Raw genomic sequence first — 22,721 nt, 5'->3', positions numbered from 1 at the left:
CACTCTATCCAAGCCTGTAGATGAACCAGCATCTGTGGAGAGGAAGGGGTTCACGTTTCAGTCTGATATTCTTTCCCCTGGTCCATTCTGATGAAATTTCATTGAACTGAAAAACTAACTGCTTCTTTCCCCATTGATGTTCAAAATAAACATTTCCAAGCTTTTTGTGCTTTTAACACGTATAAAAAGTTCCAAAATATCCATTTATGTGTTTTTTTCATAATACCTATTGTAAATTACACCTTTTCAGCGATGTTTTTGTAACACCTCAGTGGCTAGCATGCTTTTTAGGATATTTTGTGATGCAACCTCATGAAATGATACTTCACTCGCAATTTTATTTCCTATGCTGTTTCTTGCCCTTATCTTCCTCCATTAGGAAGCTGTCAGGAGCAGATTATCCTGGTATCTTCTATGATGATATAAATCCAAGGTTGTATAGGTTGAATTGCGAAGGGTTTCCCTAAAGTGAAATTTCCTGCTGTGGTAATTGCTATTTCAACTTCCATCTCCCTTTAAATGCAGTGTCAGAGTATGTACCTGGACAAGGATGGATTTCTAAGCCTGTTTCTCACCCTGCAATCTTAACGAGGAATTTTACTTTCTGTGGTAACCAGGCAGCTATTGTGGTAATTGTAGTGAAGACAGGGACAATGAGGCTGCGGTGCTGCTGATGGTATTCTTCACTGCAGCATGAAAGAATTGCCTAAAATCTTAAGTGTTGTAATAACTTCTACTGTTATATTGCTCGTCTTGAAATTGGGGTACAGAGCAGATACAAAATGCTGGAATAACTCAGCGGGACAGACAGCATCTCTGGAGAGAAGGAATGGGTGATGTTTCGGGTCAAGACCCTTCTTCAGACTGAAAGTCATGGGAAAGGGAAATGAGAGATATAGATGATGCTGTAGAGAGATATAGAACAATGAATGAAAGATATGCAAAAAAGTAACAGTGGTAAAGGAAACAGGCCGTTGTTAGCTGTTTGCTAGGTGAGAACGAAAAGCTGGTGTGATTTGGGTTGGGTAGGAATGGAGAGAGAGGGAATGCAGGGGTTACTTGAAGTTAGAGAAATCAATATTAATACCCCTGGGTTGTGTCTGAGGAAAGGTCTCGACCCAAAACTCCTTCCTTCTCTCCAGAGATGTTGCCTGTCTCTATTGTGGACATTTAACTGGGCATTTCTTCTACCTGCTCCGAATCATTTTCGAAACACTCAAAAGAACTCTTATTCTCATTATCTTTATTGATGAAAATTAATTTGAGCAAGTCCCAATGACATAGTGGGAAAATGTGACAATGATTATTAGTACGAGGAATATGTAATTTAAAAAAACCCAGTAATATTCAAAACATATAAAAAATATTAACTTAACTAACATTAAAAAAAAAACACCTAGTTCCCTCAAAGTTGTTATTTTCCATTGAACTGAAGATAATATTGGAATACAGTGAGGGTATCATCTGTACTGCTGACGTTTTAAACATGGGTGCGGAGTTAATCATAATAGGGGCATATTCCAGAGATTGCTATGCAATGCATGGGAGAGGAGCAAAAGGAGCCAGCCAGTAGTGAACTTTCATGTTTATGCAGGAACACTGAAACTTAAGGACACGTCTCCAGAGAACTGTCAACAGTCTGGCACTGCCGGCAAGTATCAGGTCAATGATTCTAAATCATTTGGACGGTAAGATCCAGTTCAAGTTTATTTTTTTTAGCGATACAGAGTGGAAACGGGCCCTTCGGCCTATTGAGTCAGCGCTGACCAGCGACCACGCGCACACTAATTCTATCCTACATGCAAGGGACAATTTGCAAAAGCCAATCAACCTACAAACCTGCATGTCTTTGGGAGTGTGGAAGGAAACCAAAGCAGCTGGAGTAAGCATGTAACAAATAAAAAATATATATGTTTACTACATTCTCCCACACCAAGCAATGACATCACCAATTACGAGTGCCTGTGGGGACACGTTAGTCCCTCATGCAGGCTGTTTTAGTTTTTGTTTGAAATAGGTGCACTGGAAATATAGATGCAATAAATGGATTCTATCTAGAAGGAGAATGGCAAAAATATTTTCTATAAATTTACCAGAGCCTAATGATAAAGTTTAGGAATTGACAAAAAAGTCAACAGGAACAAGGCAGTGGTTTGCCATAACAATATGAATAACTTCTGATGCCAATCATTCATGAAGTTCGGGCGTATTCAATCATTCATACGTGCGGCACAGTGGCGCAGCAGTAGAGTTGCTATCTTACAGCGCTTGCAGCGCCGGAGACTCGGTTTCGATACTGACCAAGCGTGTTGTCTGTACGGAGTTTGTACGTTCTCCCCATGACTGCGTGAGTTTTCTCCAAGATCTACGGTTTCCTCCCACACTCCAAAGACGTACAGGTTTGTACGTTAATTGGCTTGGCATAAGTGTAAATTGTCCCCCAGTGTGTGTTGAATAGTGTTAGTGGGTAGGGATCGCTGGTCGGCGCGGACTCGGTGGGCCGAAAGGTTTGTTTCCACGCTCTATCTCTAAACTAAACTAAGTAAACATGTTGCCATTCACAAAATAATTAGTCGTACACACCCTTGTTTACTATCTTCTCCTTCTATTGAAGGATGATGTCACCAATTAGCACTGCAGTAGGACAACATGTTCCCTTGAGTTAATAATGTAACGTCTGTGGAAAACTACCAGTCATGGCCATTAACGATAATGTTAACAGTATTAATTCTGAAAATGCACCAGAGAGTAGTTTGCATAGAACAAATTTTAAATATTCAGAACACTATTGCACCTTTGCTTATTCTTGTGGGGTCTGTGCTGAAGTTTTATGCAGGCATGCGTATAAAAATCAATTCAATTGGTCCTATCTGCTTGCGGAAAAACAGCTTTGTTCATGTTGAAAATTTCAATAGCTCTACAAGTACAAATGGCTTTCATTGTTGTTTATGTGAAATAACAAACGCGATTGAGAAAAGATGCGATTTTAATTGGATTCTCTTTCTATCTGACAAAGATTGATTAAGAAGTAAGAGATCTTTTAATTCCTTGCAACCAGCACCCAAGTATCTAAAGTGCTGTTTCTGTGAAATCATCTGTAGGCTTTACTATTCATCTGTGAGGTGACGTCAACCTTGAGAAACACAATGAAACACAGCATTGACGACTAAGAATTTTGTTATTTTTCTGCCAAAATAAGTTTACTACATTTAGACTAACATATTTACCTTCTGGGAGAACTAGTTTGTGGTTCGTATTGTAACATGTTGCCCTAACTCACACTGCTATCACCAATGCCCCCTTTTGCAACTTGCCTACATAGGCTCTCGCTGAATAAAATGCTGATAGTCAAAGAATGATACAGTGTGGAAACGGGCCCTTCGGCCCAACACGCCCACACCGGCCAACAATGTCCCAGCTACCCTAGTCCCACTTGCCTGCGTTTGGTCCATAACCCTCCAAACTTGTCCCATCCATGTACCTGTCCAACTGTTTCTTAAACAATGGGATTGCCCCAGCCTCAACTACCTTCTCTGGCAGCTTGTTCCATACACCCACCACCCTCAAATTCCTATTAAATCTTTTCCCCTTCACCTTGAACCTTTGACCTCTGGTCCTCAATTCCCCTACTCTGGGTAAAATACTGTGCATCTACCCAATCTATTCCACTAATGATTTTGTATTCCTCGACAAGATCTCCCCTCATCCCTCCTACGCTCCATGGAAAGGAGACCCACCCTACTCAACATCTCCCTATAGCTCACACCCACTAGTCCTGGCAAAATCCTCCTAAATGTTTTCTGAACCCTTTCAAGCTTGACAATATCTTTCCTATAACGGTGCCCAGAACTGAACACAATATTCTAAATGCGGTCTCACCACGTCTTATATTTAAATTCTCAAATCATTATCTTGAGTGGACGTCTACTCTCTCAAATATCTTCCAGTTTGGCCTCCTGATTATTCCAAAAATAAATTGCTCCACAATCGGCGGTTGTGCTCTCAGCTGCTAAAATAGTAACAGTTACCTTCTGAAAAATCTTTGCCCCACTCTTTCACATCCCAGTTCATAAACCATCGATCCTCAATCTTCAATCCTCAATCTTAAGGGGTTGGACAGGCTAGATGCAGGAAGATTGTTCCCGATGTTGGGGAACTCCAGGACAAGGGGTCACAGTTTAAGGATAAGGGGGAAATCTTTTAGGACCGAGATGAGAAAAACATTTTTCACAGAGAGTGGTGAATCTCTGGAACTCTGCCACAGAAGGTAGTTGAGGCCAGTTCATTGGCTATATTTAAGAGGGAGTTAGATGTGGCCATTGTGGCTAAAGGGATCAGGGGGTATGGAGAGAAGGCAGGTACAGGATACTGAGTAGGATGATCAGCCATGATCATATTGAATGGCGGTGCAGGCTCAAAGGGCCGAATGGCCTACTCCTGCACCTATTTTCTGTGTTTCTAATTATCAGTTCTTATCCCTGGCTGCCATTCTCACCCCCACACCCAAACTCCCAATCCAAATGTTATTCCCTTATCCCTATATACTGTAAATGGATTGATTGTGTATGGTCTTTCTGTTGATGGGTTAGCACGCAACAAACAGCTTTTCACTGCACCTCGGTACACGTGACAATAAACTAAATTGAACTGATGATCTCAGATACTGACTTCCCCACTTCCGATCCTTGACATTTCCTCCCCATCCCACTCCCCCTCGTTACTGAATTTTGCCAGGTTTATCTTCTCAGACAACGTTTCAAACACCTTGCCTTTGCTGACCATGCAAGCGCTTTTAATGTTTTTCAGTTAGCCACCATGCCTGCATCTGGTGCAACACTGGCTTTACCAGTGATAGGTTCTCAGTCAAAATATTCCCTGGATTGATGGAAAGCCAGATGGGGCAGATATCTTTCAGGTGATGACTAATTTCTTGGCCAGCTTCACTGCTACATGTTTCTTGTCCTCCCCGCATAGTCATGGTAGTTTCTGAAAGATCCATCCTTGGCTCTCTTCCCTTTATTCACCCTTGACAACTTTATCTGCAAAGATTTGGTTTGTTTCCAGCATGTTGTTGACATCTTCCTACTGTAAGGTGCAGCTGATCCAAAGCTTTGCATTTGATATCTTAAGTACATCTATTCCTACCTCCTCCTGTTCTCACTGACATATATTGGCTCTCATTTCCATGGTTCCTCAAGCTGAAAAATTCGAAACCTCCCTTTAATCCCTCTGTACTTCTGCGCATCCCTCTCTCAGGGCTTAGAAGGTCCCAGCAATGAGGGAGTTCAACTACCACAGTGGACTGATAACCTCAGGACTGTTCTCCTTCAAGCAAGTTTGACGGGGAATCGATGGAGGTGTTCATGATCTTAACTGGTTTAGAAGGGGCAAACGATTAAAGGCAGAAGGGTCACAAATATAAAAATTAGGGACTAAATTACAAAAGATGTGAAGGAAATGTTTTTAGGCAGATTTTGTTGATGTTGTGGAATTCACAGCTTGCGGAGCCTTTGGAAGTAAAATTGATCTTGTTGGCAAATGAGAATAGTGTGGGTGGAAATCACAGTTGGCATGGATGGGCTGAAAGCGCCCATATGTGTGTTACATATTTCTATGATCAGTGTAATAGACTCATAGTCATAAAGCAAAGAAAAAGGCCCTTCAGCCTAACTCATCCAAGCTGACCTAGATGCCTGTGTGAACTAGTCCTGCTTGACCCATATCCCTCTAAACCTTTCCTATCCATGCACCTGTCCAAGTGTCTTTTAAATCCCCTAATAATACCTGCCTCAGCTACCTCCTCTGGCAGCTCATTCCATATACCCACCACCCACTGAGTGAAAAAACTGTTCCTCAGGTTCCTGTTAAATCATGACCCTCTCACCTTAAATCAGCTCTAATTCTTGATTCTCCTAATCAGGTTAAAAGACAGAGTGCATTCACCCTCTCTATCCCCCTCATGATTTTATACATCTCTATAAGATCACCCCTCAGCTTCCTGCGCTCCATGGAATAAAGTCCTAGCCTGCCCAATCTTTCTATATAGCTCGAGTCCTGCCGGCATCCTCGTAAATCTTCTCTGACTCGTTCTAACTTAATAATAGCCGAGTGACCAAAACTGACCAAATGCAGCCTTATTAATGTCTTGTACAATTGCTTTCAATAAGGATAATTTACAGTAATAATAGGGGGGTAGGACTGAAGGGATTGTTCTATTAAAAACTTCTCGTTTTGTACCATAGCAGTTCTCCGATTATACAGTATTAGAAAATAGGTCAAGAACAACACAGATCCCTTAAAGTCTGTTATCAGTGGTATTGTCATTTAAAATTAGAGGCAACAAGCAGATGGAATACTTTCTCTTCAGCAGTATTTACATCAACAAAGAGGATAAGATGTCAACATGACAAACGTTAAAATCATATCATAGGATATCCGAGTCTACATAAGATACGTTCCCATGATTTATCATTTTTTAATATAAAACTGAGGGGATCGTAGAGATGTTGATTCCTAATCTGCGCGCCATCAAATGCGGATGCATACTTTTCAATTTGTCCAGTCCAAGTTCCACATTTTCAACGAAATATCGTTGGGGTGTAATTAAGATCAGGAGCTCAGAATGCGAGACCAGATCCTCCTACTTAAAGTCATAATCCCTCTATTATTTACAATGCGTACTTTATATGCAGAATAATTTGTTATGCTGCCGAACAAGTCTTGTTTGTGTAACCCTATATTTTGGTGATAAGTAGTCCAGTCACTCTGGCTGATAATTGGGTTCCTTTCTTTAATCACAGGCAAACACAGTAGCAGGTAACTCAACATGCCATCTCCACATTGCAATACAATCAACTAAGATTACTCAGTATTTTATTTACCTTATGGTTAGCCAGATGCTGAAACCTGTGTGATATTAAAATGTGAAAAGATGCCAGAATGGAATGGGTTATCGTTATCAGCAGTAGTCCCTGTTAACATTAAAATATTAGTAGATGTCATATCGGGACTGTGAGATTTCTACGCCAAGATCTCATTACAGACAACATGACAGCCACTTGCTGCGGCTTGTAAGCCATTAAATTACATAATTTACGGACGGCATGGTGGCGCAGTGGTTCAGTTGCTGCCTTACAGCATTTGCAGCACCAGAGACCCAACTACTATGGGTGCTGCCTGTACGGAGTTTGTATGTTCTCCCCGTGACTTATGTGGGTTTTCTCCCAGATCTTCGCTTTCCTCCCATGCTCCAAAGGCGCATAGGTTTGTAGGTAAATTGGCTTGGTAAATGTAAAAATGATCCCGAGTATGTGTAGGATAGTGTAGCGGCGCCTGCTAGCGCATGCAGAGATCGAACCCGGCGTTCAGAAGCCGCTGCCACGTGACTCGGGAGGGGCTGCTTGTTTCGCGCGGTTTTTGCTTTTGCGCGTTAGTTCAGCGCTGGCCACCGTTGTGATCAGACATGTCTAGAGAACCTGTGTACTGGAAACCGAACTTCTGAATAAAGATCTGTTGGAAACCTTAGTTGTCATTCTTCAGACCGCCAAAATAGTGTTAATGTGCGGTGATCGCTGGTTGGGGCAGACCCGCTCAAAGGGCCTGTTTCCACAGTATCTCCAAAAAAAACATTTTAAAAAATCAACATGCCTCTGCCCCATCTCGACGTTGAATGTTTAACATCTCGTGCAGTTTGAGAATGAATGTATCACTGATTCTCTGGCTCTGACGTATCATTGAATGACAAAAGGAGGCCGTTGAACGAGCTGTTTAATTACTCCCATTCCTATACGCTTCCCTTGCATTTCTGAAAACATACTTCCCCTTCAGGTATTTGCTTTGGAAATTTAATCCCAAATGAGCTTCCAGCTCGCTTTCAAGCAGTACCTGATCAGAACAAGTCACTGAGATTAAAAAAAAAAAAAAAAGATTTTCTCATCCCATGTACATTTTGTCAACTTACTTTACATTGGATTGCTCTGAAGACTGTCCCTTCTTGGAACAGTTTCTGCCTTTTGTGTCCTTTACGAGCTGAGCGATGCTCAGTCAGTTCCTTCGCATGTCCTGTTTCTCAAAGTTCAATATGAGTGCTTTCTGTGAAAGCCAGCTCCCTGGGCCAAAACTATGATTCCCAGGATCCAAAACATGATTATTTTTGGAAAATATCTGCATTGTGCCAGGACTCCAGAAGGAGGTTACATTAAAATAGCACATTTAGGCTGAGATAATGTGAAGGAAAAAAAAATCAAATTTAATAGAAGAAATGAACCAGGTGATTTTTTTTTCCCCTCGTATAAATTAGTCATTGTACTTTCAGTTGTGCTGAAGAGTAAATGAGTGAAATAGTAACTTGCCCAGATATCTCAGGTGTCAGCTGTGGTTTAGTAGTGGGGTTAGTCAAAAGTTTGTGTGTTCAAATCACACTCCAGAGACGACACACAGTATCACTGATATTTCAGTGCATTACTGTGGGATTTCTATGCCCCCTTCATATGGCCAATATTTATCCTTCACTTGAATCACTAAGGAAAACGACATTAGGTTATTAACTCATTGCTGATAGGAAGACTGGGCTTTGCATAAGCTGTCTTTTTAAAAAATCTTTTAACGTCGATGACTTTATTGTTTTTTTCTACAAAAGCTCGGCTGTTTTCAACAGAAGATAACACAGTTTTCCATCTAACAATTATAGGCCATTGAGCTTCACATCAGTGGTAGGGAAGCTATTGGAGAGGGTTCTTTCGGACAGGATTTACTCACATTTAGAAGAGTATGAGCTCATTAGGGAAAGACTGCAAGGCTTAACCGCGAGAGGTCTTATGAATTTAATTGAGTTTCTTGATGAGGTACCAAAGGTGATCAATGAGGGTAAGGTAGTGGATGTTGTCTAAATGGATTTTAGTAAGGCATTGAATAAAGTCCCTCATGTTAGGCTGATCCTGATGTTTGCGATCTGCAGTGACTTGGTCGCTTTTTATTAATACCTGGCTTACATAGAACACATAGGGTTGAGGTGGAAGGTTGTCATTCAGGCTGGAGGTTAATGACTGGTAGAGTTCCATAGCGATCTGTGCTGGGACTAATGTTGTTTGTAAGATATATAAAAGACAGACATACATATAGATGGGTTGGTAAGCAGGTTTGCAGGCAACACCAAAATTGGTGGAGTTGCAAACAGTGAGGAGGACTATCAAAGTATACAACAGGATCAAGTTCAGCCACAGAAATGGACAGAGAAATGACAGATGAAGTTTAATCTGAGCAGGTGTGAGCATATTTGGAGGTCGAATGTAAGGGGAAAGTATACAGTAAATGGTAAGACTCTTAACACCATTGATGTACAGAGTGATCTTGGAGTCCAATTCTATAGTTTACTGAAAATGAGAACACAAGTAGATGGAGTGCTGGAGAAGGTGTATGGTATGCTTGTCTTCATTGGTCACGGCATTGAGTACAAGAGTCAAGAAGTCATATTGCAGCTTTGCAATCCCCTCCCCTCGGAAGTGGCGGCGCTGTGATACAGCTGCGGCTCGCCTGCAGTCTGTCTGTTTTTACTTTTTATGTTGTTTTTTTTTGTCTAGTTTAGTACATTTTTTGGTTATTAGGTGGTGTTATGTGTGTGGGGGGAGGGTGAAACAGAGCTTTCTGTCTCTCCCTTCGGGGGAATGCGACTTTTTGTCGTATCCCCCTTCTCTTCCCCCGTCTGCGCTGAGGCCTAATGGCGGAGCTGGCGGCCTCCAACCTGCGACCGACCTCGAGGGTCCGGAGGTAGAGCCAGCCAGGACTCACCAACGCGAGGCTGGCCGTCTTCGAGCTGTGGCGACGTCCGGGTAGCGGCACGACTCAGCGCTCCGGTGAGGGCGAACGGTGCGGGGCTGAGACACTCCTGTGCGGCCGGCACGGCTACCGGCTGGAAGGCGCTCCCGTGTGAGCAGCCCGGTGCGGGGCTGAGACGCTGCCGTGCGGGCGGACCGGCTCCCGGCTGGAAGGTGCTCTCGTGGGGGCAGCCCGGTGCGGGGCTGAGACGCTGCCTTGTGGGCGGCCCGGTGCGGAGCGGAGACGGTGCTACGGCGGCTGAGGCGGCGTTCTGGCGGCGGCGACCTGGATCCGTGGCTCGGCCGCGGGCCAGTGGAGGACAATGTCGGGAGCTCGCAGGTCACAGGCTGGTGCCTGTTTTCCGGAGCACCCGTTGTAACAGCTGCGGGCAGCTACGACCACCCCCCGGGCCGCGGAGCTTGAACCGTGGGACTGATGCCATCGCCCGGTGGGGTATCGCCTCGGCGCAGAGGGAGAAGAGGAGGGAAGAGACAGTAACTCTAAGACTTTTGCCTCCATCACAGTGAGGAGGTGTTTGGTGAACTCACTGTGGTGGATGTTAATTTGTGTTTATTGTGTTTTGTTATTATTACATGTATGGCTGCAGGCAACAGCATTTCGTTCAGACCGAAAGGTCTGAATGACAAATAAAGGATTCAATTCAATTCAATTGTGGGACTTTGGTTAGTCCTCATTTAAAGTATTCTGTGCAGTTCTGGTTGCCCCATTACAGGAAAGATATGGAGCCTTTGCAAGGGTGTAGAGGATGTTTACCAAAACTGCCTGGATCAGTTTATATTAGATACAAAGAGGGGTTGGACAAACTTGGAGTGTTTTCTCTGGAACATCGGAAAGGGGAACTGATTGTGGATGATCAGCCTTGATCACATTGAATGGCGGTGCTGGCTCGAAGGTCCGAATGGGCTTCTCCTGCACCTATTGTCTGTTGAGGCATTTATTTGAACTTGTGCAGATGGCATGTGTTTATACACTTCAGAATTCATTAAGCTACTACCATCAGCAGTTGTAGCATAAATGAAGATGAGTTAGCCAGTACCTTCAGCAGCCATACATGCCCTGGCCATAACACCCCCACCACCGTGTTTCACAGATGAGGTGGTATGCTTTGGATCTTGGGCAGTTCCTTCTCTCCTCCATACTCTGCTCTTGCCACCACTCTAGTTAATATTTGTCTCATCTGTCCACAAGACTTGTTTTCCAGAACTGTGGTTGCTCTTTTAAGTACTTATTGGCAAACTGTAACCTGGCCATCCATTTTTTGCGGGTGACCAGTGTTTTGCATCTTGCAGTGTAGCCTCTGTATTTCTATTCATGAAGTCTTCTGCGGACAGTGGTCATTGACAAATCCACACCTGACTCCTGAAGAGTGTTTCTGATCTGTCGGACAGGTGCTTGGGTTTTTTCTTTATTATAGAGAGAATTCTTCTGTCATCAGCTGTGGAGATCTTCCTTGGCCTGCCAGTCCCTTTGTGATTAGTATGCTCACCAGTGCTCTCTTTCTTCTTAATGATGTTCCAAACAGTTGATTTTGGTAAGCCTAAGGTTTGGCTGATGTTCCTAACAGTTTTATTCTTGTTTCTCAATCTAATAATGGTTTATTTGACTTTCATTGACACAACTTTGGTCCTCATGTTGATAAACAGCAATACAAGTTTCCAAAGGTAATGGAAAGACTGGAGGAAAGACTAAGTGCTGAGTGCTCTCTTATACCTGCACGAAGGAGGTAATTAAACACACATGAGCAATTACAAACACGTGTGAAGCCATGTGTCCCAACTTTATGGTGCCCCAAAATGGGGGGGGGGGACAATGTATAAACACAGCTGGAGTTTCTACATGGTGAAACCAAAATGTATAAAAAATACCCTTTAATAAAATTTGACAATGTGCACTTTAACTGCATGTGATTTTTATTTTCTATATTACAAATCTCAAATTGTGGAGTACAGAGTTAAATAAATAAATGATGGGTCTTTGTCCCAAACATTATGGAGGGCACTGTATGTTACATGTAAATGATACTTCCAGTGGACTTTTTTATGGAATTAAACATTATTGGTGACCAAACAGCATCAACTGAAAATTACAACCCAATAAAATTCTTCCCAGCAATAAGCTGATCTTAACACCCTTTTGATTTAGTAGTAACCTACTGAAAGATAGAGCCTGAAAATAAATGGAAGATTGTGAAGTTGTTGTACCAGTGACAGATGAACTAAACTCACCATCAAAATACACAGGGCTTGTCCTTTGTAGCAAAACCACATGTTTATTGGTGTGCTAAATATCGTTTATGACTAAATAACTACAGCGGCACTACAACGTACCGGTAGAGCATCTGCCTTACAGTGGCAAAGATCTGGATTTGATCCTGACTCTATGGGTGTTTGTCTGTACCGAGTTTGTACGTTCTCCCCATAATCTACATGGGTTTTCTATGAGATATTTGGTTTCCTCCCACATCCCAAAGACGTACATGCTTATAGGCTGATTGGCTTGGTGTATGTGTAAATGTCCCTAGTGTATGTAGGATAGTGTTAGTGTGCTTGGCTGGTGTAGAATTGGAAACAGGCCCTTCGGCCCACCACACTGTATCTCTAAACTAAACTAAACCAGTTTGCGCCCATTTCTATCATTTGTTTAGAAACAATTCCCTTTCCTTGACGTATTAAAAACAAGTAAATGAAAATTATTTTAAATTTATTTTATCTTTCAATCTCATTATTCTTTCCTTTTGTTTTCTGCACATGACTTGGGATTGAATGAAACATTCCATTTGACGCTTTCTGGTTCAAACTATGCCTTGTTCATGATTTTTAATCTGATTAATTAAAAGGAAATTAATAGTAGTTTTTGCTCACAAAGGTCTCTGATTCCCTGTGGTGCTGCACTGATGTAACTCTCGTAGCACATAAGTTCTCTGTAAAATCTCTCAAGAGTCTGTGGTTCCGTGTTTTAGTTTAGATTTTTAGAGATACAGCGTGGAAACAGCTGCTTCGGCCCACCGAGTCTACACCGACCAGCGATCCCCGCACATTAACACTATCCCACACACACCAGAGACAATTTGAATTTATACCAAGCCAATTAACCTGTAAACCTGTACGTCTTTGGAGTGAGGGAGGAAACCGAAAATCTTGGAGAAAACTCACATAGTCACGGGGAGAACGCACAAACTCTGAACATGCAGCACCCCTGGTCAGGATTGAACCCAGGTCTCTGGCGCTGTAGGGCAGCAACTCTACCGCTGCGCAACTGTGCCACCCGTGTAAGTTTCATGAGTAGTCGCCACTGTTCCTTTGTTGCAGATCTCAATATCCAGTCCATAGTATCAATTCAATAATGCAAGTAATGGAGGGAGGAACTGGTTTGCACAATAAGCTAAAACCTTTTCATCACCGACGCTATACTTAAAGCCATCGCGGATTAATGGAATTCAAGCCTTTACTTCTTGCCAACTGAAGGATCCTAAACATCATTAGTTCATATGGTAACAATCCAAATCCCACAACATGCACAGTATAAACTTCTCTGTAGTCAGTGCTTAAGGATCACTTTTGTGAAAGGGATCAGAGTATGTGGGACGCATACATGCACGGCTTGGAAATTCATCCTTCATTGTGAGCGTCAAGGTTGCTCAATAATGCTCTGGTACAACAATGCTTTGAGGAGAGCTTTCAGTAAATGAGGCCTGTATTCTCTGAAGCTCAAAGGAATGGGAGGTGATCTCATGGAAACGTACACAATTCTTACAGGGCTTGACAAGATTGATGTAGAGGAGATGTTTCCCCTGGTTGGAAAACCCAGAAGCTACAGAATAAGGGGTGAGTCATTTCAGATGGAGATGAAGAGAAATTTCTTCACTTAGAGGATGCTTGATCTTTGGAATTCTCTGCCCTGGAGTGCCATTGAGCCCCAATGATGGAGTCATAGAGTGATACAGTGTGGAAACAGGCCCTTCAGCCCAACTTGCCCACACCGGCCCAGCTACACTCGTCCCACCTGCCTGCGTTTGGTCCATGTCCCTCCGAACCTGTCCTATCCATGTACCTGTCTAACTGTTTCTTAAATGTTAGGATAGTCCCAGCCTCAATTACCATCCCTGGCAACTTGTTCCATACACCCACCACCCTTTGTGTGAAAAATAATACCCCTCAGATTCCTATTAAATCTTTTCCCCTTCACCTTAAACCCCTAAACCTATGTCCTCTGGTTCTTGATTCACTTCCTCTGGGCAAGTGACTCTGTGCATCTACCCAATCTATTCCTATCATGATTTTATACTCCTCTATAAGATCACCGTTCATTCTCCTGTGCTCCAGGAAATAGAGTCCCAGCCTACTCAACCTCTCCTTATAGGTCAGACCCTCTAGCCTTGATTACATCCTTGTAAATCTTCCCTGTACTCTTTTCCAGCTTGACAACATATTTCCTATAACATAGTGCCCAGAATTGAACACAATACTCTAAATGCGCTCACCAATGTCTTATACAACTGCAACATGACCGCCCAACTTCTATACTCAATACCCTGATGGATGAAGGCCAATGCACCAAAATACTTTTTGACACCTTATCTCCCTGCGACTCGACCTTCAAGGTGCCAGGCACCTGCACTCCTAGATCCCTCTACTCTACAACACTCCCCAGAGGCCTACCATTCACTGTGCAGGTCCTGCCCAGACTTCACAAAATGCAACGCCTCACATTTCTCTGTATTAAATTCCATCATCCATTCCTCAGCCCACCTGGCCAATCGTTCCAGATCCTGCTGCAATTTTTCACAACCATCTTCACTATTTGCAAAACTACCCACTTTTATATCTTCAGCAAACTTGCTAATCTTGTGATGTATGTTCTCATCCAAATCATTGATGTAGATGACAAACGGTAACGGGCCCAGCATCGAACCCTGAGGCACACCACCAGTCACAGGCCTCCAGTCCGATAAGCAACCTTCCACCATCACCTTCTGCTTCCTTCCATTTTCTATCCATTTAGCTATTTCTCCTTGGATCACATGTGATCTAATCTTCCAGAGCAGCCTACCATTGCTGAATGCCTTACTGAAATCCATGTATACACTCATTGACATCATTACAGACAAGGATTGATAGATTTCTAGAGATTTGGGAAAAGTGCAAGAAAATGGGTCTGAGGAAGGAGATCGATGATGATACTGGATAATGGTGGAGTGGAGATGCTGTTCTTGCTCCATGTTCATTTGTCCTTACACATGTAGGCTGGATTTTGCAGCAACAATATTGGTTGATCAGTTTAATTAGTTTGCTTTACAACTGGGCCCAAATTCTGCAGATGAAATAATAATTTACCAATGATTGTAAATACTTAAGATAGACACAAAATGCTGGAGTAACTCAGCGGGACAGGCAACATCTCTGGAGAGAAGGAATGGGTGATGTTTCGGGTCAATACCCTGCTTCAGAAGTCTGAAGAAGGTTCTCGACCTGAAACGTCACCCATTCCTTCTCTCCGGAGATGCTGCCTGTCCCGCTGAGTAACTTCAGCATTTTGTGTCTAACTTCAGTGTTAACCAGCATCAACAGTTCCTTCCTGCACATTGGAAATACTTGGCAGTGTCTGTGGAAAGTGAAACAGTTCATTTTTACAGTAGGTAGATGACCTTTTGCCAGAATCTGATAACAGGGTTTTGATGAAAGTTTATCAAATTGAAGTAATATGTTTCTGTCTGCAGACATGCCTTTTGACCTGCTGAGTTGTGCAGTTCGTAAGGCTCTTTTTCTTGGATAAATCAAAAGAAACTGAGCTTGAGGTTGCTGCTGATGTCATGGAAAATGCTTGACTAAACTGCTGTTGTTCAATGAAAATTGAATTATACTTCATGTATTAAAAAAAAAAAACCCCGAATATTTTGCCAGAATGTTTTGAGGATGAGATGGAAATCTGCAACAGAGCGGTGACACATTGTTGGCACTACAATAATACATTTGTGTTTACATTCAGTGGAGTATTGCTGAACACATGCTTCAGGCACCTGTGTTCGGCTTAGTTTATTGTGCGAGGTACAGTGAAAAGCTTTTGTCGCGTGCTAACCAGTCAGCAGAAAGACAATGCATGATTAAATAGAAACATAGAAAATAGGTACAGGAGTAGGCCATTCAGCCCTTCGAGCCATTTACAATGTGTAGATACATGATAAGGGAATAACGTTTAGTGCAAGGTAAAGACAGCAAAGTCCAATCAAGGATAGTGCAAGGGTCATCAAAGAGGTAGATAGTAGTTCAGCACTGCTCTCTGGTTGTGGTAGGATGGTTCAGTTGCCTGTTAACAGCTTGGAAGAAACTGTCCCTGAATCTGGAGTTGTGCGTTTTCATTCTTCTATACCTTTTGCCTGATGGGAGAGGGGAGACGAGGGAGTGGCTAGGGTGCGAGTTGTCCTTGATACTGCTGCTGACCTTGCCGAGGCAGCGTGAGGTATGCTGACTGAAGCTACGAGGGGCCGGTACTGTTATTGCAATGTTCACACAATGCTGGTTCCCAGGTGGGTATAAATCACAGCGGTTTAGCAGCCGATGACCTGTGATGATCACCATGGTTATTGGTTGCTTAGAACGTGCTTCTTGAATCATTTTTGAGTAGATAGCTTACACGAGCATAAGGCCACTTAAATACGCAAATTTTCACCTGACCTCGTGTAACACCTTGGCATTAATCAGGCTTACCTAACACAGGCTGGTATTTGCAGCTATCAGTTCCCTTGTACTGATCATTAAATAAAAATCTGGAAATCTGAATTAAATACTGAAATATTCAGCAGGTCAGACATTGTCTGTGAGAGGTGGAACAGTTAACATTCACAATCTATGTGCTTCTGCCTCTAGGATATGCTTCACCTTGTGCGCACTTGTCAAAGGGAATTGGTGTGCTTGTTGCCTCCCCATATACTTTTCCACCAGCATGAGCATTGTTGAGTCAGGGACTCTTCACAAGCCAGTGAGCATGTTGCTTCACATCTGTTGCCACCAAAATCCTGTACAATTATAGCAAAATGTCCAAACAGCCTTCTTTGGTTCCAATTGCAATAAAGCTAATATCCCATTTGACTTCATAAATGCCAACTATGTCTCTTTTTCAACCTTGTATGAGAATACCCAGATCACTGGAAAGCCTCACAATGTTCACAGTTTACTTAATTTTCCAATCTCTAATGGCTTTCACTGTTGAGCTGCCTTTCTGAAGCAGAATTGATTGTTTGGTGACTGCACTCAATCCCACATCAAATTTGGTTAGGAGATTAGGGGCGGCACAGTGGCGCAGCGGTAGAGTTGCTGCCTTTAGGGCCTGTCCCACGAGCATGCGACTCCATGCGGCAAGCGCGACCTAACGTGGTCGCTTGAGCCGTACGGCCTCGCGAGGCCGATCCCACTTCGATCGCTGGAACCGTATGGAGTTGTGCGGAGCTGGTCCCGACATCGCGCGGGGCTCCAAAAAATTGACCGCGTTCAAAAATTCCGCACTGCAACGGCCTGCCGGCCTGCAGCCGCCCCGACGCCGTACTCACCGCCTCGATGGGTGTGCGCAGCATCTCAACGCCATACGCAGCGTGTTGACGCCGTACATCACGCGCGAACTTCCCGCGGACTTCGCTCGAACTTCACATCACTCACTCGACCTCCACGCTGCCCCTGCTTCCGGTTTGGTCGCGCTCGCCGCATGCAGGCGCATGCTGGTGGGACTGGCCCTGTACGGGGATCACTCGAACTCCGCGCGGCCCCTGCTTCTGGCTTGGTCGCGCTTGCCGCATGCAGGTCGCATGTCGTGGGACAGGCCCATTACAGCGCCACAGATTCTAGTTAGATTCTGTATGGAGATTGTACGTTCTCCCTGTGACCACGTGGGTTTTCTCCGGGTGCTCCAGTTTCCTCCCACACTCCAAAGATGTACAGGTTTGGAGGTTAATTGGCTTCGATAAAGAAATGTCAATTGTCCTTAGCATTTAGGTAAGTGCTAGTGTACGGGGATCGCTTGTCGGCACGGACCCGGTGGGCTGAAGGGCCTGCTTCCACGCTGTATCTCTAAAGTCCACAGCATTTCAATCCAAAGATGACAATGGAACTGCAACACATTTCCAAGTTGGGATAATATGCATCTTGGAAGGGAACCATTATGCACTATCGAAGAAGATCTTATTATGACTTACAAAGTATTCTATATTTCTTTTATATTCATAACAATGGGTAGAGTGTGCCTGGATCATTCCAGGCTTTGAACAACAAACCTAAAGGGAGTTCAGGGAACCACAAGGAGCTGCAGATGCTGGAATCTTGTGTCGAACACAGTTCTGGAGTAACTCAGTGGGTCAGGCAGCATCTGCGGAGGGCATGGATAGATGATTTTTTGGGGGGTCGGATCCCTTCTTCAGACTGTGGAGGCAAGGTTGGATGAGCACTATGTTGTTTGTGCATTCATGTTACTGAAGGACTCTTTAAAAACTTTACAACCTCTTTATAATTCCACGGCCATACACATACCACTCTGGAGACAAGGAATGGGTGACATTCTGGGTCAAGGCCCTTCTTCAGACTGTCAGAAATGTCACCCATTCCTTCTCTCCAGAGATGCTGCCTGTCCCTCTCTGAGTTACTCCAGCGTTTTGTGTCTATCTTCAGTTTCAACCAGCATCTGCAGCTCCTTCTGACACCACTCTGTACCACATTCTGCATTGCAATTTGATATTGTACTTGTAGTCCAGAAGGCAGGCAACCCACAGAAGTATTCACAGAGCATTGGCATTAACTAAAATGAGGGCCTGGTTATAAACTGACCCAGGACTCGTGGAAACCCTGTCACTCCCCTGTTGCTGTGGAGTTCCACACAAAATGAAAACCTATATCATTATCTGGTAAATTATCTGCTGTTTGGGGGGGAGCTGCTTTTCGCAATTTGGCAATAATGCACTTTCTTTGTTCTTTAACATACTGAGATGAAATATTCTGCAATGGGATGAATTGCAGTTCATTCCAAATTTTATTAGTTTGTGAAAAAAATGTAGTTTGATTTATTTCCCCTGAAAGTAACTGGAGAACATTTGGAAGATATGTTGATTTGTTCATGAATATCAAAAAAAAACCCTGCAGGGAGGGGTAAATCTGAAATAATTAAATGCTGGAAGCTCTCAACATGTTTGTGGCTCGGCCTGCTGAGTCTTTCCAACATATTTTGTTTTTTTATTTTAGGTTGATATGTCACGTTGACCCGAAAACTTCATTAAAATCAACAGAGAATTAAAAGTTAATTTTCCCCATACTTTAGACTTGCGAGTTTAGAGATACAACGTGGAAACAGGCCCTGTGGCCCATCGAGTCAGCGCTGACCTGCGATCACCCTGTACACTAGCACTATCCAACACACCAGGGATAATTTGACACGTTTTACCAAAGCCAATTAATCTACACACCTGTATGAATTTGGAGTGTGGGAGGAAACCAGAGCACCCGGAGAAAACCCACGTGGTCATAGGGAGTACATACACACTCCGTACAGACAGTACCTGTAGTTAGAATCGACCCTGGTCTCTGGTGCTGTAAGGCAGAAACTCTACCGCTGCTCCATTCTTTATATTTTCATTAGTCTTAACATTTTTTATTTATTTATTTTCAGTAAACATGTTTCTTTGATAAAAAAATTGTGTTTAATTTTCACATTTATGTCTGGAATCTTCTATTACTGTAAATTGCATCCGTGGGCGACGGCATTCAACAAACTGTATGCCAGGCGATATGTTCTTCTCTGCTGTTGGAATTTGGTGCCATTAAATTAATCTGTAGATCCACAACTAGATAGAGTGATAGTTGAAGAGACTTGGCGTAAGCTGTGATCCAAGCAGTCAAATTTTGGTTGCAGAGGACAGCTTTGGAGATAATCTAGTTTATCCATTTTGAAAGAATTTGCTCCAATCCACATCTTTATTTTCAGGCAATTCTTCAGAAATCAACTGCAATTCTTTGCATCCACAATGCCCATTAGCTGTATGACAATGCAGATTTATTCCCACGATTCCTATATCTAAAGATCAAATTCTGAATATGTTGTGGAGAACGGCAAGCGCAGCAGCATGTTATTAGCCTGCGGCTAAGGAAAGGAAGTGTGAATAGGCAAACAAATCTAAAGAAGAGTACAATAATTGCTTTCTAATTAGATCCAGGTTTGTCACCTATGGGGGATAAAACACAGCCATGTTCTTGTAGAAACAGGAAACCGCAGACACTGGTTCACTAAAAAAGACACAGAGTGCTGAAGTAACTCTGCAGGTCAGGCAGCATCTCCGGAGAACACGGATAGGTGATGTTTCGGGTCAGGACTCTTTAGTCTGAGGAAGGATCCCAACCCGAAAAGTCACCTTTCCAGGTTCTCCAGAGATGCTGCCTGACTTGCTGAGTTACTCCAGCACTGTGTCTATTTTTTCCATGTTCTTGATCTGGTTGGTCATTCACACAATTGGTGCCTTTATAAACGAACAGGAAATGTGATTGGTGATCTGCTATTAAATTGCTCTGACCTTCCAGTGGTTTACTGGCTTTACCTTGCACTAAACGCTATTCCCTAATCACAGTAAACGGCTCGATTGTAATCATGTATTGTCTTTCCACTGACTGAATAGCACGCAGTAAAAGCTTTTCACTGTACCTCAGTACACGTGACAATAAACTAAACTGTAAATAATGTTATTTCTACTTTTTCTTCTAGCCGTGCCATTAAAGCCAACCCAGATCTGCTTCCTGAAACGCCGTGGGTGAATATCTTTTATAATGACTTTTGGGGAACCCTGCTCACACACAGTGGCAGCCACAAGTCGTACCGGCCTCTGTGTACACTTTCCTTCCGTTTTAACTGTGCCTTTGGAGGTTTGGATCCCTGGAGTTTCCATCTTGTCAACGTGCTGCTGCACAGCGCTGTCACGGGCTTTTTCACGAACCTCTCCCGGCTGCTGTTTGGTGATGGACAGTGGACGTTGATCGCGGGCCTGCTCTTTGCTGCTCATCCCATCCACACTGAAGCGGTGGCAGGAATCGTAGGGCGAGCGGACGTCGGAGCTGGGCTCTTTTTCCTCCTCTCTCTGATGTGTTACATCAGGCACTGTGAGCGCCGGGGACGTTCCCCATGGAGCTGGCCCTGGCTGTTTGGGAGCTTCACCTGTGCAGTCTGCAGTATGCTCTGGAAGGAGCAGGGAGTGACAGTCCTGGCTATTTCAGCTGTGTACGATGTGTTTGTAGACCGCAGGCTCAGGCTCTGCCAGCTCATCTCATTAATTCACAAGGTAAGCTGTGTCAGATTAATTTGGGAATTACATTTTAAGAAGCCAAAGTTGAGCTCATGCTTTAGACAAAAAGGTCTCGCCCATTCTCAATGCACATTAAAAGCCCTGCTGTAGACTGCCCATCATTTCCTATGTGGAAGCAAAGCTTTATCACAATTAGTGAATTTTTTGTTTTTGCTGCTATCATGCAGATACTGATAATAATTGTACTAAATCCAGATATGCTTGTTTTTAATCGTTGCAGTTGACCTTAAGAGTCTGTTTAGTCCTCCCTGTGCTCTTTGTGCCAAAAGGCAACATAAAGCACAATCAGGCTCTGGTGTCAAGCTGAGAGCAATTTTGACACATGCCAATATGATAGGGCAGCCTAGTGAATGGCAAATTGCCCATCCGTTGTATTTGGTCTTTGAAAAACTGCCCCCCCCCCTCCCGCCCCTATAGCAGGCAGCAGCTGCTTTGTTCCATTTGTTAGCACTTATGATTCTTTATAATTTTTCAAAAACATGCCAGACCAAAACATGCTAGATTTCAAAGCATCGTGCATTATGCACACAGTACCTAGCTGCCTCTTGAGATCATCCATGTTAAACTTCGTTGCACCGCCAATTTATCTCAAAGTAATTTGATGTGTAGTTTAATGGCTCAATCTTTTTCAATATAATCTGAAGGACTCATCTGACCCCTGAAAAAAATGTGTTGGGAAAATTAAATTCTGTTTTGATCGGGTCCATCCCCGCCTTCCCTTCTACCTCCACCCCATCCCCCTCCCCCCCATCTAAGGTGCCTTTGTTTGCTTACAGTTCGGTATGCTCTGATTCCCAGCACTGCACTCCAGTAAGCTTTGATAACATGGCCTGTCAGACCCATTCAAGCATGGCAGGGGATCTTATCACGGCTGAGGCTGGTGATCTCTGTCTAAGTTCACAGTTGCAATAAATGACTGGGATTCTCTCCTCACTAGGGCCCCAGGCCAACTCTGCTCCTTCCATCAATTTCCAAACTGAGATCAGATCATTCAGCACGTGCCACGGATCAAACCCAGAAGTCGCCTGGTCTGATTAATTCAGTTACTCATTCCTTAAATAAATCATATGAAAACGTCCCTAGGAACATGGAAGCTGCTGGGGGAAAAAAACCTGCAATCCATCCATTTTTTTCCTTCAATTGTCCTGATAGTTTCATGATGTAGCAAATGTTGTCTTATCATAGCAATCAATCTCCATCAATTAACATACAACAGATGTGAGGGAAAACCTCAGTGGTTTTTGTTTTAGCTTTAGAGATACAGCACGGAAACAGGCCCTTTGGCCCACCTGGTCCATGCCGACCAATGATCTGCACATTAACACACACTAGGGAGAAATGACACTTATAGCAAGCCAATTAACCTACAAACCTGTATGTCTTTGGAATGTGGGAAGAAACCGAAGATCTCGGAGAAAACCCACGCAGGTCATGGGGAGAAACTCCGTACAGACAGCACCCATAGTCGGGATCGAACCCGGATCCCTGGTGCTGCAAGCGTTGTAAGGCAGCATCTCTACCGCTGTGCCACCGTGCCGCCCTATTTGTGCCATGACCTCATGTG

General features: G+C 43.5%; 1 protein-coding gene across 2 annotated transcripts in view; it reads left to right on the top strand.

Annotated features, from left to right (window-relative positions):
* The window catches only part of tmtc2 (transmembrane O-mannosyltransferase targeting cadherins 2), a 172,210-nt gene that overhangs the window by 41,232 nt on the left and 108,257 nt on the right, over nucleotides 1-22,721 (top strand). The window contains exon 2 of one of the 2 annotated variants that reach the window (XM_033038201.1): nucleotides 20,563-21,133. The exons of the other annotated variant lie outside the window; for it this stretch is intronic. Coding sequence (XP_032894092.1) covers nucleotides 20,563-21,133 — 571 coding nt within the window. The remainder of the gene's footprint in view (nucleotides 1-20,562; nucleotides 21,134-22,721) is intronic. 2 annotated transcript variants of the gene reach the window in all.

The sequence above is a fragment of the Amblyraja radiata genome, chromosome 19 (genome assembly GCF_010909765.2).
Source record: "Amblyraja radiata isolate CabotCenter1 chromosome 19, sAmbRad1.1.pri, whole genome shotgun sequence".
In the NCBI taxonomy this organism is placed as follows: domain Eukaryota; kingdom Metazoa; phylum Chordata; class Chondrichthyes; order Rajiformes; family Rajidae; genus Amblyraja; species Amblyraja radiata.
The sequence above is the reverse complement of the archived record's forward strand: the minus strand, read 5'-3'. Positions and strand labels throughout refer to the sequence as shown.